We start from the raw sequence: 27,825 nt of genomic DNA on the forward strand, positions 1-27,825 counted from the left end.
GCTCAGACAATGCATTAAAGGTGTGAGATCAGAGTCTGCCTGTATCCCAGCCTTGAGTCAGACTGGTTCTATTTCCAAAGTCGAATTTACAAACTATTACATGTATTGCCTGTCTGCAGATTTTTTCTTTAAAAAATGCACATAGAAAATATCTGCACATGTACATCCCCACACACATACAAACAAATTTGTTGGGTGAATTTGTACTTGCAGAATTATGTCTTACTTTGCTCAAAAACTGCATGAATCCATGTAAGATTCTGTAAGTCAGTTTAACCATTGTGGCACAGACAGTCTCACACAGGGGAGCTCACTCCTTCAATACATTATCTGGGCAATTGGTAAAGTTCACTTGAGGATTTAACTATTTAAAAAAGTTTTGTGATTTACATTTGAAAGAACTGAAACTATCATGGTAATTCGAACAGATGAGAGACTTAACAAATAATCCAGGTCTTTTTCAACATATAATTTCAGTTACATCACACTATAAACTGTTGCTATAAATTCTGTGTCTTACAGTCTTATATTCCACAATCCCCTGATGAAGGAGCTGCACTCTGAAAGATACTGCTTCCAATTAAACTTGTTGGACAGAATTCCTCAAGTAGGGCACCATAAGAATCCTGGGAGACCCCTATTTCTTGTTTATTTCGTAATGAACCAACATTAAGCACAACCGCCTATTTATTTCTCATTTTGTTTCATTTTTCTTGTTTTATTCCCTGCGATGAAGTGGGAGAATTGTTAGATTTGGGTCAGCCATTTTGTCACATATTAAAGCCTGGAAACCATTTTGAATCTCAGCTTAGTGCCTGATTGCTAAAGCTTGTGTTTCCCAGGCTCAGCGGAGACGGTTGGCCTTGCAGCTGTACTGCTTCCTGATAAACAAATTCTTTCCTGACATGGGGCTTTATTTCCATCCCCCACAGTTGGCGAGTCAGGCAGGAGATACCCTGGTCCTCTCAGGACACCGGCCGCTATCCTTTGAGAGATGAAATATAGAGGGTGGTTGCTGTTTTTGTTGTGTCCAAAATAAAAAGGAAAGCTGGCCAGGGACAAAAGCGCTGTTAGAAATGTTGATACAATTCTCCCTACTCAGCCGCAAGATACTAGTGAGAGAACTCAACAGGGTCCTAGTGTCTGGACATAATGTTGCTGAGAGCACTTGCGCTTTACAAAGTTAGTAATAAAGAATTTGCTTGCCCCAGGGTTATGAGAGGTGAAACCCTATTTGATAAGCCCTGGACCCACACTGAGGACCGTGGCAGGCTTCAAGATACCCCCGATCTGTTCGAGTGCCCAACATTAGTTTTAATTGGCGAGTAGAAATCTGAAGTATAATTGCTCACTTCAGGATGTCCAGACTTGAATGAATTTAGCACACAGGACACATTGGGTAACTATTAAAGACTCCGTTGTATTTCCCCGGGTTGTGGACTCATGCAGAGACATGAACAACTTGCCTTGAAAACAGTGTTCGATTTGCAAATGAGAGGGATTTGGAGTTTGCACACTTGGTTAAGCAGCAATGTGTCACAGCCAGGAATTTATGAGGCTCAACTCCCTAACTTGGGCTGTTCTGGAATGTGAGTGCCTCATTACCCTTGGAAGGAAGGAAGGAAGGAATAAACAAAAGCTGACAAACTGAGATAGGAAGACAGTTGAAGAGTGTTACAGAGAGAGAGGGGCGCAGGCAGGCAGAGAGAGAGAGGGGCGCAGGCAGGCAGAGAGAGAGAGAAGCGCAGGCAGGCAGAGAGAGAGAGAAAGAGAGAGAAGCGCAGGCAGAGAGAGAGAGGAGCAGGCAGGCAGGCATAGAGAGAGAGAGAGAGGGACGCAGGCAGAGAGAGTGAGTTTATTAACCCCCTCCTTGCCTGGTCAGCCTTTTTCCCTGTCTACAACTTGCTTTTATAGAATCACCTCGTGTACATTGTTATGAATATTGTCTAATAATAGCAGATGTATTTAGTAGATGAATCAAAACCATCCCAATGGCTGAAACAGCTGACTCTATAGTGTTGGACAAGTGGGAAATATTTGCATCAGTTAACCAAAACTCTTCAGAGTTTACATTCACGGGTCCGCCAAGCCTCAGCATTAGGCCCCGGGGTATATTGGAGCTGAGATGGAAAGGCCTGTCCCTAGTCCTGCTGGTTCCCCGTTCAGCAGGCAAGGTCATGGGGAGGCCGCATGGACACACACTACACAATGCAAACCAGCGCCACCTCCTGGAGGAACACCAGAAGACCCCGTCAGAGACACATCTTCAGCCTTCACCCGTGAATGGCTCAGTCTCATCATTCTGCCTGGCACTGCACTCTTCCTTATCTTTCTGTCACTGACTATGTTTGATTGGGCCTGATAACCTCTAGTAAACAGAAATTACAGTTTAATACTTTTCTTTATGCACAGAAGGTCAACCACTCTAGCTGCTCGCTATGTGTCTATGTCCCCATCCATCCTGAACTCGTACCAAGCGAGCCCTTATGGAGGTTGAGCGACTTGAAGCTTTCTTTCCCCCTGCCTTTGGAACTGCTCGACTGGAAATCAAAGTCACCCCGCAGACAATCCTGTGCTCGGCTCAGTTCACTGTTGTGGCCCTCCTCACCAGTGATCTCCCAGTTGCCGAGATTTCCCCTTCCTGATGAAACCCCTGATGATGATTCCCCTTCCCTGGAGCCTTCTGCCTCTGTCCTTACTGAACCCGAGGACAATCAGTCCGATCTCCAAGCACCAACCCCTGACAATCCCCCTGGCTCTGGGTATACTCCCCCTTTTGCTGACACCCCCAATCTCCTCTTTTTAATAAAAAAGGAGGGATTGTGGGAGAATTTGATCAAAATTGACACAAAACTGCGTGGAAGCCATTTTATCACAAAGCAATGTTTAGAGGAAAATGTCGCCTGTTAACATAATGCTGTCTGAGCCCTGGCGAAGGAATTCTGTATTGATAGCCTGACCTTGTAGCTGCCGGCTGTCTCTGCTCCTCAGACCATTAGACTGTGCTGCTTCATAGAATGATGGATTGGTTCTCTCTGTCCCTTAGCGGTAATTCAAGCCGAGCTGAACCTGCAGTATAAGATAACATTCAGTTTTGCAGGCAGTAGGAAGTGTAGGTCTGGACAATGTATGTGAACCTTACAACTGCCCCTCAGTTGCATAATTAATGGAGAGTGGGGCTTGTTTTTTAGCATAAAACTTGTAACATTCTGTATTTTATTAGAGTATGTCAGACTTTGTTTTGAACTACGAGGTACACCCCATGGCAACGAATAAAGCTAGTTAATTGCTCAAGGTCTCCTCTCTGGACTACTTTGCTTTAAACGATTTGACACACGATTTTATTTTGTCCCAACAATACTAGTAGTTACATCGAAGGGAGAGAGAATTCCTCAGGTAGGGCACTCTCAGAATCCTGGGAGACCCCTTTTTCTGGTTTTCTTCGTAATGAACAAACGTTAAGCATTTATTTATTTCTGATTTTGCATCATTTTTCTTGTTTGATTCCCGGTTCTGACTACACTCTGTGTCTGGATGGGTGACAGGCTGAGAGATTGAGGGCTGGCTCTCGATTGACTGAATGTTTTCTTGTTCTGGAGGCTGTAAAAGAGGCGTGAAAGCTTCAGCAGAAATCCAGCAAAGCTGTGAACAGACCAGCATCTTATTCTGTGGGAACAGGGAGATCAGAGGACAGATACGTCAGGACCTGAAACCCGAGCTGACACTAGACGACCGGGCGCTCAGTGCTTTTGGTGAGCAGTGCCAACCCTCTGCCTTTACCTAGCTTCCCATCTGACTACACCTCAATATCCAGGATCCATTCCTTGCTATCCTGAAGCCATGTGTCTGTAAGGAGTCTCAGATCATAATTATTCACTTCAATGTGTGCAGTCAATTCATTCAGTTTTGTTACAATGCGGCACATATTCAGACTCGCCATGTATCATTTCAATTTTTGTGACATGAGTATCCAGTTCCGATTGCTGATACATTTACTGTCCTTGTCCCTTTCTATCGTTCTCTGATGCTCATTTTCCACATCACTACATTGCTCACTGGCCATGATTTGGATTGGTCATGCTAAATTACCCACAGTGTCTAGCAACGTGCAGATTAGGTGGGTTAGCCATGGGAAATGCAGGGTTATAGTTTCATAGTAATAGAAGCAGAAATAGGCCATTTGGCCCATCCAGCCTGCTCCACCATTCATTAGGATCATGGCTGATCTATCCATTGTCTAAGCTCCTCCTCCCTGCATTGTCCCAACTACCCTTAATTCCCAGATTCAACAGTGACACTCGGCCTTGCAGCTGTACTGCTACCTGATAAACAAATTCTTTCCTTCCATGGGAATATCCTTCTCTTTGCAAGGACCTATTGCACACTTATCAGCAACTAACCAACACTGTCCAGACACTACATCGCTGGGCAAAGTGACTTAGTTGCTCAGTATCCTGCAATTAACAGTTTGCTAATTGTTAAATGACTGTAACCTATATAATCACATAACTCTCTGTTTCTCGTCGGAGTGATTTGTGACTATTAGGTCGACTTGGCTCTCCCCGTGAGCTCCCGAATAAACAGTTAATAACTCAAAATTTGTGTGTCATGATTACTTATCCAATACTTATTGGACTACTACGAGCAAGTCACCCACAGCATAACCCACTTCCATCCCCAACATGGATCAAGAGGCCATCCTGTTTTGCCAGACAAGTAAATGTCTCAAGCTCAGAAACAAAGCCTGTCAAACATTAACAGGCACAGACCTAAACCAGGAGAAAGTGAGGTCTGCAGATGCTGGAGATCAGAGCTGAAAATGTGTTGCTGGAAAAGCGCAGCGGGTCAGGCAGCATCCAAGGAACAGGGAATTCGACGTTTCGGGCATAAGCCCTTCTTCAGGACAGACCTAAACCAACCTTTTCCAGAATCTGCCCCTTCTCCACGATTGACTTCCTTTTTCCCTCAGCTCCTACAAACTAACAGCTGAACCCAGGGATGTGAAGAGAAATGGGAAAGGGGGCGAGAAAAGAGAGTGCGGTACTCCCAGATGTTAAACAGAGGAAGGAAGTTGCAGTCTGTACTGAAGTTCATTCAGAGGCAGAGAAGCAACAGAACCTCAGAAACTCATGATCGAACTTCCGCATTCAGACAATGGCGGGGGTTTTAATTGGCAGGAGGATCAGACTCCTTCCGGAGTCGCACCGTCCATCACAACGACGAGGGGCGGGGCCCCATTCCGATCTCACACATGCGCACTATGAGCATTGCCTGCAGGCGATAGAGCAGTATCCTGGTCGCATGGGGTTGTGGGTACTACATCAGCCATGAAAGAGATGAAATCAGGAGTCCCATATGCCTTCTTACTCGTCCTTTTTCATGTGTTCATGACGTACACGACAGGAGCCAATCTTTAATCGATTTTAGATTGGTACACTGAGTGAAACACTACAGTTGTTTAACTCTAAACTCTTTTTCCAATTCAGTTTCAGTATATCGCTCTTTGTCCGTCCTCAAATAAGGACCAAATCAAAGCCCGACGCCTGTTCCACCTGAACGTTGATTTTTTTTTTAGTTTGCAGATTCCAAGCATTTATTAAAAGTTACTCATGGTACATGAGAATTGCTGGCTGGCCAGCATTTAGTTCCGCTTGAAAAAGTAATGGTGACCTGCGTTCTTTAACTGCTGTGGTCCACACGCTGTACGGTGACCCATAATGTCCTTACGGAGGGTATTCCAGGATCTAGACCCAGCAACACTGAAGGAACAGCAATATGTTTCCAAGTCAAGATGGCGAGTGGCTTGGAGGGGTACTTGCAAGAAGTTGTGTTCCCAAGTATCTGTTGCCTGATCCTTCTAGATGGAAGTGGTTGTTGGTTTGGAAGGTATTTTCTAAGGATCTTTGGTGAATTTCTGTGTTGTGTCTTGTAGATCATACACACTCCTGCTTCTGAACAGTGGGGCAGAGGGAGTGGATGTATGTGGAGATGGTGCCAATCAAGCAGGCGACTTTGTCCTGGATGGGATCAAGCTTTTTGAATGTTGTTGAAGCTGCACCCATCCAAGCTGGTGGGAGAGTAGTCCATTACACTGCTGACTTGTGCCTTGTAGAAGATGGGCAGGGTTTGGGGAGTTTCTCGCCACAATATCCCTGACCTGTTGCCTGCTTTTGTTGCCATTGTGTCTGTGATTAGTCTAGTTGAGTTTCTGGTCAATGGTAAACCCCAAGGATGTTGATAGTGGGGTGTTTAGTGACAGTAACACTGTTGAATATCACGGGACAGTGGTCAGATTATCTCTTTTGGGGATGAGTCATTGTTTGGCATTGGAATGGCATACATGTTACTTGTCACTCATCAGCCCATTGGATATTGTTAAGATCTTGTTGCATTTCAAACTGAACTGCTTCAGTTTGTGAGGAGTTGTGAACCGTGCTGAACATTGTGCAATTATTGGTGAATATCTCCACCTCTGACCTTATGATGGAGGAAGGTCATTGATGAAGATGGTTGAGCCTAAGACACTAGCCTATGAATTCCTGCAGAGACGTCCTGGAACTGAGATGACTGACCTCCAACAACCACAGCCATCTCTCTATGTGCCAGGTATACCTTAACAATTAAGATACACAACAATTATTTTAAAACTAATTGAAGGAATACATACGAGACAACCCTCTTCTGGGAGACTCCAGTGCAAGTTTTTCTGTTCCAGGAACAATCTGATAAGTGTTGACTGTCATCAACCTTTTGATCTTGGCCAACCACAGCTCCCCCCGTCCATTCCCCCCATCACCCACAGCTCCCACTGTCTATTCTCCCCCGCCATCCACAGCGCCCCTTGGCCATTCTCTCTCCATCCCCAGCTTCTTGTCCATTCTCCCTCTATACTCCGAACAGCCTGTCCATTCTCTCTCACGCAACCCTGTCGTTTCATTCCTCACCCTCTGCCTTCTAACCAATCCTACTACACACCCTCTGCCCCATCTATTCTCTCTCCACCACACCCTCTGCCCCATTTCTATTCTTCCAGGCTCCCACCATCCCCTCAGAAACCTTTCCCCGCTCACCCTAAACCCATGCCCTCCAGTTCAGGACTCGCCACCCAACCTGGGGAAAAGACATACAAAAGTTGAACAGAGAGACAACAGCAATACAATGTCGAATCACAGGGAAAAACAAATTGCGGCTCAAACCCTTTTTTCCTGTTGGCATTTGGACTCTTAAAATATGACAGGAACACCAGCATTCCCAGTGAGCATACTGCGCATGTTTTCCGGTGTCAGTAACGCAGTACGCATGCCCACCGGTGTCAGGAAAACTCTGGGCATGCTCATCGCAATCCGCAAAAAAAGGCCCGCGACCTTCCTTTAATGGCCCAATAGAGAAACCTGGAGGACCGGAAGGAGACTGGTCCTCCTGCCAATCAGAGCCACTGCATTGTCTGAATGCGGAAGTTGGCCCATGTGCTTCTGAAGCCGCTACTCTCTTTCTGAATCCACATTAAGCTTCACCCAGACTGCCAATTCCTTCCTCTGTCTAAGAAATGTGAGTACGGCACTCTCTTTTCTCGCCCCCTATTCCATTTCGTTTTCATTCTGGGATTCAACTGTTGATTTGCAGCAACTGAAAGGTAAGGGAGTGAACCGGGGAGGGGACAGACTCTGGAATCGTGGTCCAGGTCTGTGTCTCAATTGGCAAAATAGACAGACAGGAGGCTGGAAGGACACAGCAAACCAGGCAGCATCAGGAAGTGGAGAAGTTGATGTTTCGGGTGTAACCCTTCTTCAGGACTGGGGATAGGTGCTGGGGCCCGGGCCGGGGGCTAAAGTGGGGATAAGTGAAGACAGGGAGAGGGTACGGCCTGATGAGTCAATAGGTGGAAGAAATCAGGTTAGTGAAAGGGAAGAGTGGAAATGAGGGGCACGGGGCTAAGAAGGGAGTCGGGGGATGGAAAGGGAGGTTATTTGAAATTGGAGAACTTGATGTTGAGTCCTGCAGGCTGCCCGGGATGTTGTTCCCTCAATTTGCGGTTTGGTTCGTTGTGGCAATAGAGGAAGCCGAAGATGTTCTTGTCAGAAAGAGCGTGGGAAGGGGAATTAAAATGAGTGGTGACTGGGAGGTCTGGCCCAACATTTCAATTCCCCCTCCCACTCTGCCGAGGACATGGAGATCCTGGGCCTCCTTCACCCCGCTCCCTCACCACCAGACGCCTGGAGGAAGAATGCCTCATCTTCCACCTCGGAACACTTCAACCCCAGGGCATCAATGAGGACTTCAACAGTTTCCTCATATCCCCTTCCCCCACCTCACCCTAGTTCCAAACTTGCAGCTCAGCACTGTCCCCATGACTTGTCCAGACTTGTCTTACCTGCCTATCTCCTTTTCCACCTATCCACTCCATCTTCTCTTCCCTGACCTATCACCTTCATCCCCTCCCCCACTCACCTATTAGATTAGATTAGACTTACAGTGTGGAAACACCTTCGGCCCAACAAGTCCACACCGACCCGCCGAGCGCAACCCACCCATACCCCTACATTTACCCCTTACCTAACACTACGCAATTTAGCTTGGCCAATTCACCTGACCCGCACATCTTTGGACTCCGGAGCACCCGGAGGAAACCCACGCAGACACCGTGCAAACTCCACACAGTCAGTCGCCTGAGTCGGGAATTGAACCCGGGTCTACAGGCGCTGTGAGGCAGCAGTGCTAACCACTGTGCCACCGTGGTGTGTACTCTATGCTAATTTCTCCCCACCCCCACCCTCCTCTAGCTTATCTCTCCACGCTTCAGGCTCACTGCCTTTATTCCTGATGAAGAGCTTTTGCCCGAAACGTCAACTTCGCTGCTTCTTGGATGCTGCCTGAACTGCTGTGCTCTTCCAGCACCACTAATCCAGAAACTGGGAGGTCTGGTCAGCCTCTGCGGACCCAGCTGTGATACTCGCCAAACTGTTCCCCAAGTTTACACTCGGTCTTCCCGATGTAGAGAAGACCACAATATACAAACACATGGCAAATGCAGTATCTCAATGTGAAGTTATAGCCATTGCTGTGAAAAAAAAAGCAGAAAGGAGGTGTATTGTTTAAATGGTGATATATTGGGATGTGGAGAAAGTGAGAACTGCAGATGCTGGAGATTAGAGTCAAAGTGTGGCGCTAGAAAAAGGCAGTAGGTAAGGCAGCATCCGAGGACCAGGAGAGTCGACATTTCGGTTCCGAGCCCTTCATCAGGAATGCCGTGTGGATGTACAAAGGGGCCTCAGCGTCCTTCTACACCAGTCACTGCCTGTTGTCAGACAGGTGCAGGTGAAGAGCTTTTGTCTGGAATGTCGATTTTCCTGTTCCTCAGATGCTGCCTGACCGGCTGTGCTTTTCCAGCACCACTCTAATCTAGACTCTGATTTCCAGCATCTGCAGTCCTCACTTTTGCCTGGACAGGTGCAGCAAGCAATCAGCAAGGCAAGGGGTACAATAGCAAGAGGAATTGAGTTCAGAAGTGGGGATGTCTCCCTGCGTTAGGGGGTCATTGAACATTATTCAAGGCTGAGTTCATCTGATTTTTGAACACTAAAGAAGTGGATGTTTCTGGGGGAAGGCAAGTAAATGATTTAACACCAGGATAGAACAGTTACAGAGTCAGATGCCAACAGAACCAGACCCTTTAGTCAAACTAGTCTAAGGCCGACTATATTCACAAACTAAACTAGTCCCACCTACCTGTGTTTGGCCCATATTCCTCCAAACCTTTCCTATTCATGTACTTATCCAAATGTCTTTTAAACCTTGTTACTCAACCTACATCCACATTCATTCCACATACAAACCACTCTGTGTAAAAAGAAAAGTGCCCCCCCCCGCCTTTTCAAAATCTTTCTCCTCTCACCTTCAAATTTGCTGCCTAATCTTGAAACCCCCACCTTAGGGAAAGGATACCCAACAATCACCTCATCTATGCCCCTCGTGATATTATAAACCTCTGTCAGGTCACCTCTCAACCTCCTGTGGTCCAATGAACAAGTCCCAACCTATTCATCTCGATGGTTGTGAATCTGCCAACAATCTGTTGAATGTTGGTGCAGGCTTGAAAGACCAAACAGCCTATTCCTGCTTCCGATGTGCTCTGTGTGTGTCCAGGATAGCAAGAGAACATAAGACATTGGAGCAGAAATTGGACCATTCGAGGTTTGCTCTGCCATTCAATCATGGCTGATAGGTTCCTCAGCCACATTCTGCCACTTCATCTCCGTAACCCTCCATCACCTTGAGACTCAAGAACGTATCCATCTCAATCTTAAATATCCTCAGTGACCTGGCCTCCACAGCCTTCTGTGGCAGTGAATTCCATAGATTCACCACTCTCTGGCTGAAGAAGTTTCTCCTTATCTCCATTTTGAAAGGTCTTCCCTTTACTGTAAGGCTGTACCCACTGGTTCTAGTCCCTCCCACCAATGGAAACACCTTTCCAACTTCCACTCTGTCCAGGCTGTTCAGTATTCCTTGTTTCAATTAGGTCCCCCACCGAGTGTGGGCCTGTTAATCAGCATGAAGCAGGCCCTTCAGGATGAGGTACAGCAGGGATTAGGGTCAGCAAACTGAGAATGGAGGGAGAGTGTGTGCAGTGGAGATTTTCAACTTCAAGGGAATAAGAGAGGAAAGAAAATTCACTATGAATGAGAATTGATCAGGTGGGCTGATGTGCCAAGGAATGGCAGTTTAGTTTAGAGAAGTGTGTGGATTGCATTTTGGTCAAGCAACCCAGGCAGGACTGACACAGTTAAGGGGGATGTTGCAGAACAAAGAGACCTTGGAGTGCAGGTTCCATAGTTCCTTGAAAGTGGAGTCACCGGTAGACAGGATAGTGAAGAAGGCATTTGGTAGGCTTTCCTTTATTGGTCAGAGCAGAGAATACAGGAATTGGGAGGTCATGTTGTGGTTGTGTAGGACATTGGTTAGTCCATGTTTGGAAGATTGCATTCATTTCTGGTCTCCCTGTTATAGGGAAGATGTTGTGAAACTTTGAAAGGGGTCAGAAAAGATTGATAAGGCTGCTGTCAGAGTTGGTGGGTTCAAGCTACAGGGAGAGGCTGAAATGGCTGGGGATATTTTCCCGAGAGCATTGGAGGCTGAAGGGTGATCTTATAGGCGTTCGTAAGGGGCATGGATAGGGTGAATATCCAAGGTCTTTTCCCCAGAGTCCAAAACTAGAAGGCACATGTTTGAGGTGAGGGGGAATTTTAAAAAGCATTTAGATGGGTACATGAAAAGGAAGGATTTCGAGGGATATGAGCCACATGCAGGTAAATTGGACTAGATTAATTTAGGATATCTGCTTGGCCGGGCGAGTTGGACCAAAGGGTCTGTTTCCGTGCTGTATGACTCTAATCTTCTTTGGTGAAAGCAGAGGTGTGATTGTGAAGGCTGGAGTTTCAGAGCAGCTTTCAAAGATGTTTTGCCCTTAATGGGAGCAGAAGACGTTACGATGAAATCTTGCATTTGTGAGACAGCAACTGAGTGAGTGAGTACATTCGGGATTTTGGTGTAAAGTAGGATTTCATTGCACTGTGGGGATGAAGCTTTATCCTATCCAGTCATTTCTGCTGGTGAATGAAACCAGGCTCAAGATTAGGAGGAGTAAATTTAGGACAGAGACAAGGAGGAACTGCTTTTCCTGGAGAGGAGTGAATCTTCGGAATTCTGAGCCAAGGAAGCAGCAGAGGCAGCTTTGTTAAGTATATTCAAGACACAGTTGGATGGGTTTTTGTAATGGTAGGGGGATTAAGGGTAGTTGGCACCATGCAGGGAGGAGGAGCTGAGACAATGGATGGGTCAGTCAAGATCATCATGAATGGTGGAGCAGGCTGGACAGGCAAAATGGCCTACTCCTGCTTCTATTATTCCGAAACTATAACCCTGCATTTCCCATGGCTAACCCACCTAACCTGCACTTCCCTGGACATTATGGCCAATCCAAATCAAGGCCGGTGAGTAATATAGTGATGTGGGAAATGAACATCAGAGAACAATAGAAAGGGACAAGGGGAATAAATGTACCAGCAATCAAAACTGGATTCTAAACATCACAAAAATTAAATTAAAAATGGTGTGTCTGAATGTGTGCTGCATTGTGCCAAAAGTGAAGGAATTGACTGCACACATTGAAGTGAGTATTTGCGATCTGACATTCCCTGCAGAGACATGGCTTCAGGATGACAAGGATTGGATCCTGAATACTGAGGGTGTCCTCAAATGGGAAGCTAGGTAAAGGTGGAGGGTTGGCACTGCTAATCAAAGCACTGATCACAGGGTAGTCTGGTGTCAGCTCAGCTTTCAGGTCCTGATTTCTCTGTCCTCTGTTGATCTCCCTGTTCCCTTCTACACCTTCTGGAACAATAAAACATTCAGTCAATCAAGCCCCAACCCACAATCTCCCAGCCTGTCAACCATCCAGGCACAGTGTAGTCACAGCAGGGAATCACACAAGAAAAATGAAACCAAATTTGAAATAAATAGGTGCTTGTGTTTAATGTTTGTTCATTAGGAAGTAAACCAGAAATAGAGCTCTCCCAGGATTCTTATACTGCCCTACTTGAGGAATTCTCTTCCCCCTTATATCTAACTATTAGTACCCAGCTATGATTTACAACAATACTTACACCAACAGAAGTAAGGCATCTGTTCTCAAATAGGTAAAGAAATACAGGATGGAAATAGACATTTTCTCTCTCATGCACGCACACACCACACACTCTCACACACACGTCACTTTCTGTTATAAAACTTCTCTTGAGAGGTGCCTTACAGGTAGTTCTGGGATTTGCATGTTAATGATGCCTACAGCCCATTCGAAAATGGGTTGTTCAACATGTCATTTCAGTGGCAGGACACTGTCATGTTTTTCCATAAATTCTATATCTTATGACCTTATTCTCCACAACCACCTAATGGAGGAGCAGCGCTCCAAATGCTAGTGCTTCCAAACAAACCTGTTGGTCTCCAACCTGGTGTTGTGATTTTTAACTTTATCCATTTTAGGGGGGATTTGCTTTGCTAAATTATCCATAGTGCGTAGGGATGTGCAGGTTAGGGTGGATTGGCGGTTCTAAATTACCCATAGTGCCCAGGGATGTGCAGGTTAGGTGTATTAGTCAGGAGGATTAATATTGAGCAATGGTTGAGGGTGAGTTACCCTTTGGAGGGTGGGTGTGGACTCGTTGGGCCGAGTGGCCTGCTTCTGCACTGGGGATTCTCTGAAGGGAAGGAATTCTTACGAACTGTGCAGGCGCAGTGCGGGGTCCCGCTGCTGGCCGAGCCCCGCCTCCCATACCCTCCCCCACCTCCAACCCATTGATGGACTAAATTGGGTTGGCTATCTGTTCAGCAAGAATGAGTTGGACCAAAGGGTCTGTTTCCGTGCTGTACATCTCTATGACTCCAGTCGCATTTGCCATCACTTGGCCCCGATCCACTGAACCCTTCGTATTCATACACCATCCACATGCCTTTTAACTGTTGGAATTGTACCAGACCCCACCACCTCATCTGGCAGCTCATTCCATAACTGCACGACCCTCTCCATCAAAAAAAGTTGCCCCTGAGATCTCTTTTACATCTCTCCCAGCAGCCCCCCCCCTTCCCCGGCCTCACCTGAAACCTATTGCCCTCGCGTTCTGGACTCCCCCATCTGAAGGAAAAGACCTTGAGTGTTGACCCTATCCATGCGGAAGTGGCCCTGTCAGTTTCAGAGTGAAACTCCCTCCCTCTGGACAACTGTTCATCCTGGGAAGGAGAGAGAGAGAGGAGGGGGGAAAATCTGTTCACTTGTAGCAGCTGGAGTGAATCCAGGGAGGGAGCAGATTCTGCAAACTTAATTACCTGGGCGAGGAGGGACGGAAGGATGGGGTGGGGCTGTTTTCCCCAGAGTCTGAAGGGTGACATTCTAGACTTTTTAATAGAACCCTGAGGGGCATGGATAGGGTCAACACTCAAGGTCTTTTCCTTCAGATGGGGGAGTCCAGAACGCGAGGGCAATAGGTTTCAGGTGAGGCCGGGGAAGGGGGGGGGCTGCTGGGAGAGATGTAAAAGAGATCTCAGGGGCAACTTTTTTTGATGGAGAGGGTCGTGCAGTTATGGAATGAGCTGCCAGATGAGGTGGTGGGGTCTGGTACAATTCCAACAGTTAAAAGGCATGTGGATGGGTGTATGAATACGAAGGGTTCAGTGGATCGGGGCCAAGTGATGGCAAATGCGACTGGAGTCATAGAGATGTACAGCACGGAAACAGACCCTTTGGTCCAACTCATTCTTGCTGAACAGATAGCCAACCCAATTTAGTCCCAGCTGCCAGCACCCGGCCCATATAGGGGCCAAGTGATGGCAAATGTGACTAGATTCATTTAGGATATCTGGTCAGCTTGGACAAGTTGGGCCAAAGGGTCTGTTTCCGTGCTGTCTGACTCTAATTGTCTTTGGTAAAAGCAGAAGTGTGGTTGTGAAGACTGGACTTTCAGAGGAGCTTTCAAAGATGTTTTGCTCGGAGTGGGAACAGTAGAGTTTCACTGAAGTGTGTCGGTGTTAATGCCTTGATGTCTCAATTTGCTCCCACCTTCCTGGGGTCGTTAACCATTTTGTTCCACAAATAGCTGCATTGCAGGTTACCCCATGAATTGACACACTTCTGTTTGCTTCCCAGAATCAGACCTGCTCACTGTCAACTGTATCCCAGTGTTGTGGAGTTATCCAAAATGCAGAGAGATGTTAGTCTTGACGTTTTTGTTTTTCTGCCCCTGTAAGATCCTGAATCAGCACCTTCAGGGAATTAGTTAGAGCGGAGTGAGAACAGAGGGGGAGAGAGAGTGGGATGGTGCTTTCAATTTTGTAGAATAACGAAAGAAAAGAATGTTCCACAGAAAGTAAAATTCCTTGTTCAGAATTTCTACCCTGCACTGACAGTGATGACCTTTGTAATCTCTTTTTACAGAGTATTTGAAGATCTGAAGACAGAAGTTTCAAAATCAACAGATGAAGGCCTTATGCGCAAAACGTTGACTCTCCTGCTCCTCAGATGCTGCCTGACCTGCTGTGCTTTTCCAGCACTGCACTTTTCAAATCTGACTCTCCAGCGTCTGCAGTCCTCACTTTGACAGTCACTCAGTCCATCGGGACCGCAACAGTTTTCAACTGTGACTCTGTGAGAAGGAGCAAAGCGTTTTGGTTCTTGTTTGAGTACGTTTTCAGCATCAGTGGGACTGGATGAGAGACCCTACCATAATAGTAGACTGAGTTTGGAGCCTGAAGCAGTGATATGGCCTGGAATGAGGAATTCGCGGTGGGGATAGGCTCTGCACGTGTGGCTGAAGCTCCAGCCATGGAGAAACCAGAGGAATCCCGCCCCATGGAGAAACCATGGAAGTGTGGCGACTGCAAAAAAGTTTTCCGTTTCCCGTCGGCCCTGGAGATTCATCGGCACAGCCACACTGGGGAGAGGCCATTCCCCTGCCCCGAGTGCGGGAAGGCCTTCAGCGATTCCTCGCACCTGCTGAGGCACCAGTGGGTCCACACTGGGGAGAGGCCGTTCCCCTGCCCTGAGTGCGGGAAGGCCTTCAGCGATTCCTCCCACCTGCTGAGGCACCAGTGGGTCCACACGGGGGAGAGGTCATTCTCCTGCCCCGAGTGTGGGAAAGCCTTCAGCGATTCCTCCCACCTGCTGAGGCACCAGCGTGTCCACACGGGGGAGAGGCCGTTCCCATGCCAAGTGTGCGGGAAGGCCTTCAGCAATTCCTCTAACCTGCTGAGGCACCAGTGGGTCCACACAGGGGAGAGGCCCTTCAGCTGCCCCAAGTGTGGGAAGGACTTCACCCGCTCCTCCTACCTGCGGAGCCACCAGCGAGTTCATGTGCCATCGCAGGGGGATTGAAGGAATGACGGCCGAGTGCCATTATCAACTGGACTATCAACCCAGTTCCAGTGGCTCCCGAGTTCGATTCCCACCGCGACAGATGGTGGAATTGGAATTTGGTGAGAAATCTGGAGTTCAGAATCTAACAGTGAAACCATTGTCGGTGGGGTGGGGGGTGGAAGAAAACCCCCATCTGATTCACTCAGTTCTTTTTTAGGGAAGACTTGAGCAGTTATTAGAGCAGTCGTCCCAGCTGCATCCTTTACCCGGTCTGGCCTACACGTGACTCCAGACCCACAGTAGTCTGGTTGACTCTACGCTGCTCATCCAACTTACTTGGATACAGGTTGAAATTGCTGAGTGAGGCAATACTTCCTCCAGGTTAAGGCTATATCAAGGATCCAATTACAAAGGGACAACTCAGTGGTGACCAATAATGAAGAAAGTGAGGGGTTGCACTTTGACCTTGAGCTGTTTTTAAAAAATTGCTACTTTTTCTACGCCTTTCTGCTGGGAGATTCTGAAGCTGTAACAAAGTTGGGTCACAATAAAGATTACCTGAACTTCACACTGAGCTCAGACTCTCAATGAGAGCTTTAAACTGCAACAGGTTTTCGGTTTAAAACTGCTGATTTCTTACAGGAGAAAGTGAGAACTGCAGATGCTGGAGATCAGGGTCAAGATTAGAGTGGTACTGGCAAAGTACTGCAGGTCAGGCAGCGTCCGAGGAGCAGGAAAATCAACATTTCGGATTTGCTCCAGACTGCAACCTCCTTACTCTGTCAACCATCTGTGAGTAAGGTACTCTCTTCACAACTCCTTTTCTATTTTTTTCAGTCTGGGCTTCAATTTATGACTTGCAGCAACTGAAAGGAAAGAGAAAGTGTCCATTCCATGGATTCAATCAGGGAAAAGTTTGTTTATAAACAGTGTGTTTCATGTATTGAGTGAATGTAAAGAGGAAGTGGTGGATGCACGTTCAGATGCAACGTTTAAAAGACATGTGGATAAGTACATGAATAGGGAAGGTGTGGAGGTATATGGGCCAAACACTGGCAAGTGGCACTAGTTTAGTTTAGTTTGAGAACATCGTCAGCATGGAATAGTTGGACAGAAGGGTCCGTTTCTGTGCTGTCTGATCGTAACTGTTCTGTCATGGTCTTAAAACCATTTTCTTGCCTTCCACTATAAATGTGGTTACTGTACCTGCATCCAACACATAAACCTCATGCACACAACATAAAAATCCACACTTTATTGTTCAACAATGAGATGAACTCAGCCTTGAATAAATTCAATGACCCCCTAACTGCAGGAAGACATCCCCACTTCTAATCTCAGTTCAGCCTGCTAATATACCACTTGCCTTGCTGCACCTGTCTGACAACTGGCATTGACTGATGTAGAAGGATGCTGCTAATCAAAGCACTGATCACAGGCTGGTCTGGTTTCAGGTCCTGATTTCTCTATCCTCTGTTGATCTCCCTGTTCCCACAGACTAAGATGTCGGTCTGTTCTCAGCTCTGCTGGATTTCTGCTAAAGCTTTGACCCTGCCTTTTATAACTTCTGGAACGATAAAATATTCAATCAAGACCCAAGTCACAATCTCCCAGCCTGTCAACTATCCTAATACAAGGTGTAGTCATAGCAGAAAAATGAAACAAAATCATAAATAAATAGGTGCACGTGCTTAATGTTTGTTCATGAGGAAGTAAACCAGAAATAGGGGTCTCCCAGGAATCGTACAGTGACCTACTTGAGGAATTCTGTCACCCTTACACCTATTAGGATCCAGCTATGAATTACAACAACATTTACACCAACAGAAATAAAGCATCTGTTATCAAATAGAGATAAACAGCACGGAAATAGACTGTTTCTTTATCTCATGCACACATGAGATAGATCATCCATGGGGGTGAGTTTGAATTTGCAGCATGATGTTTGCAAATACATTCTACTTTGCAAGGTTTGTGAAGGTTTGTAGCTCAGGTTGAGGTTTAGGGTGTAGGTTTGATATCCAGACGTTTCATTACCTGGCTAGGGAACATCATCAGTGGCGACCTCCAAATGGAGCGAAGCTGATGTCTCCTGCTTTTGATTTATATGTTTGTTCTGGATAGGGTTCCTGGGGTTTGTGGTAGTGTCATTTCCTGTTCATTTTCTGAGGGGTTGATAGATGGTATCTAGATCTATGTGTTTGTTTATGGCATTGTGGTTGGAGTGCCAGGCCTCTAGGAATTCTCTGGCATGTCTTTGCTTAACCTGTCCCAGGACAGATGTTGTCCCAGTCGAAGTGGTGGGTTTTTTCATCCGTATGTAGGGCTACAAGGGAGAGAGGGTCGTGTCTTTTTGTGGCTAGCTGGTGTTCGTGTATCCTGGTGGCTAACTTTCTTCCTGTTTGTCCTACGTAGTGTTTGTGGCAGTCCTTGAGTATGGGTCTGGGTGGTATACGCATTGGCGGGTCGGTGTGGACTTGTTGGGCTGAAGGGCCTTGTTTCCACACTGTAAGTAATCTAATCTAATCTAAAAAGATTTACAAGGATGTTGCCAAGACTGGAGGATTTGAGCTACAGGGAGAGACAGAACAGGCTGGGGCTGTTTTCCCTGGAGCGTCCGAGGCTGAGGGGTGACCTTATAGAGGTTTATAAAATCATGAGGGGCATGGATAGGATAGATAGATAAAGTCTTTTCCCTGGGATGGGAGAGTCCAGATCTAGAGGTCATAGGTTTAGGGTGAGAGGGGCAAGATGTGAAAGAGACCCAAGGGGCAACCTTTTCGTTTAGAGGGTGGTACGTGTATGGAATGAGCTGCCAGAGGAAGTGGTGGAGGCTGGTACAATTGCAACATTTAAAAGGCAACTGGGGGGATATGGGCCCCGTGCTGGCAGGTGGGACTAGATTGGGTTGGGATATCTGGTCGGCATATACGAGTTGTCCAGGTTCAGGTGGATTGACAGTACTAAAATACCCATAGTGCCCAGGGATGTGCAGGTTAGGTGCATTAGTCAGGGGTAAATGTTGAGCAATAGGGGTTGGGGAATTGCGTGGTGGGTTACCCTTTGGAGGATCGGTGTGTAGTCTTTGGGTTGAGTGGCCTGCTTCCACACTGTGGGGAGTCTCTGAAGGGGAAGGGATTTTTGTAAACTGTGCAAGGCAATGCAGGCGTAGTGCGGGGGCCTGCTGTTGGCCTTGCCCTGCCCTTGGCCTTGGCCTTGCCCTTTGCACCTCCCCCTGTTGTTGAGCTGTCTAAAAAACAGCTACTCTTTCTCTGCCCTTTTGCTGGGGGCATCTGAAGCTGTAACAATGTTGGGCCATAATAAAGGTAACCAGAACGTACTGCTGGGCTCAGGCTCTCATTGAAAGCTCCAAGCGGTGTTTGTTTTAAAGCTGCTCATTTCTTGCAGCCTCCTGCACTAAGTTTCCAATGTCGTGTATCAGATGGAGCAGTGAATGAGTAGCTGGGTTCGTTAGAAATTATAAACTTTTCAGGAGTGCAGGCACTGCATCGTTTCATCTGCAGTTTACTGGCAGCACTGGGAGGTATGGGCTGTGTTCATTAGAAAGGAGGTGGAGGTGCTGCTGTTGGACTCGGTGGGACAAGGTTTAAAAATCAAAAACCGGGTTATAGTCCAACAGTTTTATTTGGAAGCACTAGCTTTCGGAGCGCTGCTTCTTCATTGGGTAGCTGTGGAGCAGGATCATAAGATGCAGAGTTAAGAGCAAAAGGTAACAGTGTCATGCAACAGATATGATATATTGACAAATGTAGATTGATGTTAAGCATTCAGCACACTTACCTTAATTGTTCACACCATTGAATAAAGGAGTTGGGACATCATGTTGAAGTTGTACAGGATGTTGGTGAAGTCACTTGTAGAGTACTGAGAAGGGTTCTGGTGGCCCTGTAATAGGAAGAATACTATTACAGAGGGTTCAGTGAAGATTTACCAGGATGTTGTCAGGACTGGAGGGTTTGAGTTATAAGGAGAAGCTGAGACTGTCTTCACTGGAGCACAGGAGGTTGAGGGGTGACCTCATTGAGATTGATATAATCATGAGGGCTCTAAGTAACACGAACATCAAATAGCGAGGAGCCTGCATGGTTATGTCAAGTGAGTGGGGGAGAAATTGTGGCATTTGGACACTTTAAATCCATCAGAAACAGCATCTCCATAGAGCATACTGTGCATGTCAGGTGGGGTGCCAGAAGACTGGAGGTTGGCTCATGTGGTGCCACTGTTTAAGAAGGGTGGTAAGGACAAGCCAGGGAACTATAGACCAGTGTGCCTGACATCAGTGGTGGGCACATTGTTGGAGGGAATCCTGAGGGACAGGATTCTACCTTCATCTCGGTGGATGGGCTGGGACTTTTTCACTGGAGCATTGGCAGTGGAGATGTGACCTTATCAAGGTTTATAAAATCATGAGGGGGGAGATGAGGTGAACGAAGGGTGTCCTTCCCCTCGGGTTGGGGTTTGAAGATTAGGGAGCAAATTTTGACAGTGACAGGAGAAAGAGATTTTAAAAAGACTTGAAGGGCACAATTTTTTTTACACAGAGTGGTTCACGTGAGAACTAAATGTCTTGAGGAAGTGGTGGATGCAGGTACAGTAACGTCATGAATAGGAAAGGTTTGGAGGGATATGGGCCAAAACACTGGCAAGTGGGACTGGTTTAGTTTGAGAACACAGTCAGCATTGACTAGTTGGACTGAAGGGTGTGTTTCTGTGCTGTCTGACTCTGGATATGTCTTAAAACTGGATACTGGTCTTAAAACCATTTTCATGCCTTCCCCCACAAAATCATGTGAACTCAGCCCCACCCCCCCCCCTCCCCACCCCCCCTCCTAATTGCTGGAAGACATTCCCACTTCTGAACTTAAGTCCTCTTGCTAACACACCACTTGCCTTGCTCATTCCTGCTGCACCTGTCTGACAACTGGCACAGAAGGACACTGATGCCCCTCTGAACATCCACGCATCATTCCTGATGAAGGGCTTGTGCCCCAAGATACGACTGTCCTACTGCTCGACCCACTGTGCTTTGCCAGTTGTGGTCGTCTCTACATCAGGAAGACCGAGCGTAAACTTGGGGAATGGTTTGCCGAGCATCACAGCCGGGTCCGCAGAGGCTGAGCGGACTTCCCAGTCTCCACCCATTTTAATGCCCCTTCCCACTCCCCTTCTGACAAATTGGAGGAACAAAACCTCATCTTGTCTGAGCAGTCCACAGCCAGGAGGACTCGACACAGTTCTCCAGTTTCAAATAATCTCCCATCCCATCCCCCAACTCACTTCCCAGCCCCTTCCACTCTTCCCTGCCAACTAGATTCCATCCTCCCATTCACCAACCAGGTTATGGGGATAAGGCAGGAAAAGGATACTGATTGAGGATGATCAGTCATGATCATAATGAATGGTGGTGCTGGCTCGAAGGGCAGAAGAGCCAACTCCTGCACCTATTGTCTATTGTATCCTCTACCTGTCTCCACCTATCCCCACTTCATCACCCTGCCCCCAGCACACCCTTGTTCCACAGCTCTCCCTACACCCACCCCCAATCCTGAACAAAGGTTACACCAGATACCTCAACTTCTCCACCTCCTGATACTGCCTGGCTTGCTGCGTTCTTCCAGTCTCCTGCCTGTCTATTTTGCCAATTGAGACAAAGGCTTGGACTAACTTTTCCAGAGTCTGTCCCCTCGCTGGATTCACTCCCATTCCTTTCAGTTGCTCCAAGTCAACAATTGAACCCCAGAATCGAACGTAAATGGAAAAGGGGGTGAGAAAAGAGAATGCTGTACACACAGATGTTGGACAGAGGAAGGAAGCTGCAGTCTGAGTGAAGCTCAATCTTCATTGAGAGAGAGGAGGGGCAGGAGCTTCAGATCCTCATGGCCCAACTTCCGCATTCACCAATAGGAGAGCTCCGAATGGCAGGACGACAAGTCTCCTTCCGGTCCTCCAGTGATCCTTATTTGTCCATCAAAAGTAGGTTTTGCCCCTTTTCTGCTGACAATGAGGAACACGCCCAATATTTTGGTGACATTGGCAAACATGTGTGCTGCTTGGTGACACCGAGGAGCGTACACAATATGCTCTGTAGCAATGCTGGTGTTATTGACAGATGTTAAGTTTCCAAATGTCTATCGGAGATCAAAAAGTGCAGAGTGATTTTTTTTCCCCCATGTGACTCGATATTTGATTGAGCAGCCAGACAAATGCAAAAGCAATGTTTTTAAGTCTTTTCCTCCGTGTTGGGGTGACCTTCACAACTAGAGGACATAGGTTTAGGGTGAGGCCACAAAGATATAAAAGGTACCTGAAGGGCAATGTTTCCATGCAGAGGGTGGTGCAGGTATGGAATGAGCTGCCAGAGGAAGTGCTGGATGCCGGTATAATTAGAGCCTTTAAAAGGTATCTGGATGGGTATATGAATAGGAATGGTTTAGAGGGATATAGTGCTGACAAAGGGGACTTGATTCACGTAGGATATCTGGTTGGCGTGGACAGGTTGGACTGAAGGGGTGTGTTTCCGTGCTGTACATCTCTATGACTTTAAATAATAAAAAGTCTACTTCTCCAATGAACAAACTATATCCATGTTAACAAGGCTTAGTGCACAACCTGCTTCACAAACCATTCTCAACAGGTCCTGCCCCTTCAATGACTGAGGAACATATACATGTTGGTGCATAGTATCCTTCACTAGTATTTACACACTACCCTCAGCAATTGCACAAGTAACAGCAAAGAGTAAACAGCACAAGGATTAAACACACAGTGAGGGGTAAACAGCACAAGCGCCAGTAAAAGCAGATGGAAAGTGAGTGTAAAATGTGACTATGACAGGACAGGCCCCACATTCCTTCCCCTCCGTCCCCCCACAACCTGCCTCACCTTTCACCTCCCGGGCCCAGTACCTTCCAGGTGGCCCCATAGTTGACACAGGGGCCGCCCCACGACCAGTAGAACTCCACCACCCAGGCGCCCGACCAGTTCCCAAGCAGGTCCTTAACCCCATCCGCCTCCAGAATGTTCACCGGCTCCTGGCTGCTGTACAGCCGGCCGGTGTGGCCGTGACACAGCAGCTGCGCCAGGAAGGCGGCGGCGGCGGCCAGTGCCGGGTGTCTGCCCCGGGCCGCACGGCGCCATTTTCCTAACGGCCGCCCTCCCGCCGCTTCCTCGCTCGAGCGACTTCTCCTCCCAACCGCCTTCGCCCCCGCGTGACGTCTGCACGGGGGGATGGGCGGGGCCGGGGGAGCCTCACCGTCACCAAGCAACAGCCACCTCGCGCTACAACTGCTCATTCACAAAAACAAACTCTCCTGTCTCGCTCTGCAGCTGCAGGGGGGGACACTGCCACGTTTCGAGGAGCCCTGTCTACATTGGGAAAGCTCACCGCTCCATTTAAACACATATTCCCACATCTAACGGAACGGCCTCATATCTAAAGGGGGAAATCTGCATTTAAAGGGACATGGACATTTTAACGGGTATTTCCGCAAATACAGAGATGTAAATGGACGAGATTACATTTCAAAGGGATGTGGGCACATTCAAAGGGATATCTTAATATGTAAAGTGACGCAGTTATATCTAAATGAATCTACATTTCGAAGAGACGTTGCCCTGTTTATAAGTAGAGACAATAGGTGTGAATTGTCTGTGTCCCAATGTTGAGTCAAACTGACATGTTTCTCAGAAAAGCTCTGCACTTAAATTACATTCTTAAGAAGATAATTTATAGATTAGAGTGTAGGTTAGGGAGAATTGGCCGTGCTAAGTTACCCATAGTGACCAGGGATGTACAGGTTAGGGTGGATTGGCCATGGGAAATACGGAGTAAGGAGTTGGGTATGGGATACTGTTCAGAGGGCCAGAGTAAAATAGATGGGCTGAATGGCCCACTTCCACAATTCGTCCATCCCCACCAGGATTCCAAACTAGACCAGTCTCACTTGCCTGCAATTGGCCCATTTCCCTCTAAACCTTTCTATTCATGTACCCATCCAAATGCTGTTTCAATGTTGTCACTTTACCTGCATCGACCACATCCTCAGCAAGTTCATTCCACATGCAAATCAGCCTTTCAAAATGTTGCCCCTCCGCTTCCTTTTAAATCTCTCTCTTCACATTAAAAGAAAATGCCCCGAGTTTTGAGTTCCCCTATACTAAGCAAGAGCCATTTTCGATTCACCTTACCTCCACTCCTCATGATTTTATCAATCTCAATGAGGTCAACCCCCAACCGCCTGTGCTCACGTGAATAAAGTCTCAGCCTCTCCTTATAACTCAAAGCCTCCAGTCTTTACAACATCCTGGTAAATCTTTATTAAACTCTCCCTAATAGTATTCTTCCTATTACAGGCTCACCAGAACTGTACTCAGTACTCTGAAAGTGGCCTCACCAACATCCTGTACAACCTCAACATGATGTCCCAACCCCTATACTCAGTGGTGTGAACAATGAAGACAATATTACAAAACGCCACCTTAACCACTCTGTCTACCAGTGATGCAACTTCCAAAGAACTATGTACCTGAACACTGCCTCCCCCCACCTCCATGTTTATCTGTTCTCTAACATGACTCATGGCCCAACCATTATCTGGACAAGTCCTTGTTTTAGCAAAAATGCAACCCCTTGCTTTTATTAAGCCTCTCTCTCACACACATACTCTATCTCTCAGACACACAGACAGACAGACACACACCCCTCAACTCTCTCACACTCACAGCCTCATACTCCATCACACACTCACTTTCCTAAGCATACACAACACACTTCTGTGCACACTCACACACAAACTCACATGCGCACACTCTCACTCTCCCATGCACATACACACACCACTCTTTGGGGTGAAATTGTATTGGCAGAATTATATTTGCAGATACATTCAATTTTGTTCACAAAGCACACAATCTGCAGGCAGTCAATCCATGTAATATTTTACAAATTCCGACTTTGGAAACAGAACCAGTCTGATTCAAGATTGGAATACTGACAGACACAAATCTGACACCTTTAATGCATTGTCTGAGCGGAGATATTTATTTTTATAAAATCTTATGTCATCTCAAGAACATTGTTACATATTAATGAACCAAAGCCCACACCCATTCTAAGAGATGAAGACTATCTAAGTTTGTTCAATATATTCTATCAGTTGTATGACACTGATCTTTCGATACAAGTTCTGTGTCTTATGATGCTGTTCCATGAGGCTTATGTGTTGATGAGGCAAGATTGTACAGATGAGGCAATGGGATTTATCTGAGGAATCTCTGGGAAGCTCGGGAGGAAATAGCAGAGCCTTTGGCTTTGATATTTGAGTCTTCATTGTCGACGGAGGAGTGCCAATGCTGTGCCCTTATTCAAGAGAGGGCATAACTACAAATTGAGGGGTGATAGCTATAAGACAGATGCCAGAGGCAAGATCTTTACACAGAGAGTGGTAAGGGCATGGTAAGCCACATTAGGGAGATTTAAACAATCCTTCGATAAGTGCATGGATGATTTTGGGATAGTGTAGGGGAACGAGCTGAGAATAGTTCGCAGGTCAGCGCAACATCGAGGGCCGAAGGGCCTGTTCTGCGCTGGATTGTTCTATGTTCTAAACTTAGTGCAGGAGGCTGAAAGACATGAGCAGCTTTAAAACAAAAACCTCTTGGAGCTCAAAGCTTTCAATGAGAGTCTGAGCCCGGTGGTAAGTTCAGGTAACCTTTATTGCAACCCAACTTTGTTACAGCTTCAGATCCCCCCAGCAAAAAGGCAGAGAAAATGTAGTTGCTTTTTGAACAGCTCAGGGTGAAAGTGCACACACCACACCTCCCCTGTTCCCCCAACCCCCCACCCTTCTCACTGTCTTTACTATTGGTCAGCACCAAGTTGTCCCTTTGTAATTGGATCCTTGGTTCAGCCGTAACCCGGAGGAAGTATTGCCTCACTCAGCAATTTCAACCCATACCCTGTCTCCAACTAAGTTTCTCCCCGCTCCTTTGCCAGTGGGGGGAGGGCAGTGTGGAGTCAACCAGACTGCTGTGGGTCTGGAGTCACGTGTAGGCCAGACCGGGTAAAGGATGCAGCTGGAACGACTGAGTGTATCCTTTCCCACAATGGGGGTTCCCTTCCCTAACAAGGGAGAGAGGGAATCAGATGGGGGCTTTCTCCCCCTACCACCCCCTCCCTGAAACGGTCTCATCGTTAAATTCCCAACTCCACATTTCTGACCGAATACCAATTCTGCCATCTGTCGTGGCAGGATTCAAACCCGGGAGTCCCCGGAACCGGGTTGATATTCCAATCGATAATGGCACTCGGCCGTCACTCCTTCAATCTCCCTGCGATGGCACGTGAACTCGCTGGTGTCTCCGCAGGTTGGAGGAGCAGGTGAAGCCCTTCCCGCAGTGAGGGCAGGTGTATGGTCTCTCCCCGGTGTGTATCCGCTGGTGGATCAGCAGCGTGGAGGAATAGCTGAAGGCCTTCCCGCACTGAGAGCAAGTGAAGAGCCTCTCCCTTGTGTGAATCCGCTGGTGGCTCCGCAGGTGGGAGGAGCAGTTGAAACCCTTCCTGCATTCGGGGCAGCTGAAGGGTCTCTCCCCGGTGTGGATCCGCTGGTGGGTCAGCAGGGTGGAGGAATCGTGAAAGGCCTTCCCACACTCAGGGCAGCTGAAGGGCCTCTCCCCGGTGTGGATCCGCTGGTGGCTCCGCAGGTTGGAGGAGCAGGTGAAGCTCTTTCTGCACTGAGGGCAGGTGTACGGTCTCTCCCCGGTGTGGATACGCTGGTGGGTCAGCAGGTTGGAGGAATACCTGAAGGCCTTCCCACACTCTGGGCAGCTGAACGGCTTCTCTCCTGTGTGGACCCGCTGGTGGGCCAACAGGGCAGAGAAAAATATGAAGGCCTTCCCACAATCTGGGCAGCTGATGGGTTTTTCCCCCGTGTGGCTCCGCTGGTGCCTCAGCAGGTGGAAGTAATCTCTGAAGGCCTTCCCGCAGTCAGTGCAGGGGAATGGCCTCTCCCCGGTGTGACAGCGCCGATGAGTCTCCAGGGTAGACGGGACACGGAAGCCTTTCCCACAGTCCCCACACTTCCACGGTTTCTCCACAGGGCGGGATTCCTCAGGATTCTCCATGGCCACAGCTTCAGCTGCACACAAACACGTGTAGAGCCCCTCCCTGCCGTGAAATCCCCTTCGCTGGCTGTATAACTGTTTCAGGCTCCACACACAGTGTGCTTCAACAGTGGGGTCTCTCGTCCAGTCCCACCTGATGTTGAAAACGTCCTCAAACAGGAACCAAAAAGTGTTGATCCCTCTCACAGAATTCAGTCAAAAATTGTTGTGGTCCCGATGGATTGAGTGACTGTCAGAAATTAACAACAAAGTGAGGACTGCAGACGCTGGAGAGTCAGTCAAAAAATGTGGCGCTGGCAAAACAGCAGGTCAGGCAGCATCCGAGGAGCAGGAGAGTCAATGTTTCGGACATAAGCCTTCCATCCATTGATTTTGAAACTTCAGTCTTCAGATTTTCAAATAGTCTGCAAAAAGAGATTACAAAAGTCATCACTATCAGTGCAGGGTAGAAATTCAGAACAAGCCACTCTACTTTCTGTGGAATATTCTTTTGCTGTTCCACAAAATTGAAAGCACCATCCCACTCTCCCTTCCCCCTCTGTTCTCACTCCGCTCTAACTAATTCCCCTGAAGGTTGGCTATCTTGTCAGCAAGGGTCTGTTTCCGTGCTGTCCATCTCGATGACTCCAGTCGCATTTGCCATCACTTGGCCCTCACCCATCTGAACCCTTCATATTCAGATGCCTGTCCAGGAGCCTTTTGACATATCATCGTACCAGCACCCACCACTTCCTCTGGCAGCTCACGCCATCGCTCAAGCGATGCCACGTTGCAAGTGT

General features: G+C 47.5%; 1 protein-coding gene and 1 pseudogene across 1 annotated transcript in view; one reads left to right on the forward strand and one right to left on the reverse strand.

Moving 5' to 3' along the window:
- LOC132808003 (zinc finger protein 850-like) overlaps positions 1-27,825 on the forward strand; it is a 132,319-nt pseudogene that overhangs the window by 40,185 nt on the left and 64,309 nt on the right.
- The window catches only part of LOC132808066 (zinc finger protein 420-like), a 238,857-nt gene continuing 236,044 nt past the window's right edge, over positions 25,013-27,825 (reverse strand). The window contains exon 4 of the mRNA XM_060821977.1: positions 25,013-26,956. Coding sequence (XP_060677960.1) covers positions 26,246-26,956 — 711 coding nt within the window. The 3' untranslated portion in view covers positions 25,013-26,245. The remainder of the gene's footprint in view (positions 26,957-27,825) is intronic.

This window comes from Hemiscyllium ocellatum (assembly GCF_020745735.1).
Source record: "Hemiscyllium ocellatum isolate sHemOce1 chromosome 27 unlocalized genomic scaffold, sHemOce1.pat.X.cur. SUPER_27_unloc_3, whole genome shotgun sequence".
NCBI lineage: Eukaryota > Metazoa > Chordata > Chondrichthyes > Orectolobiformes > Hemiscylliidae > Hemiscyllium > Hemiscyllium ocellatum.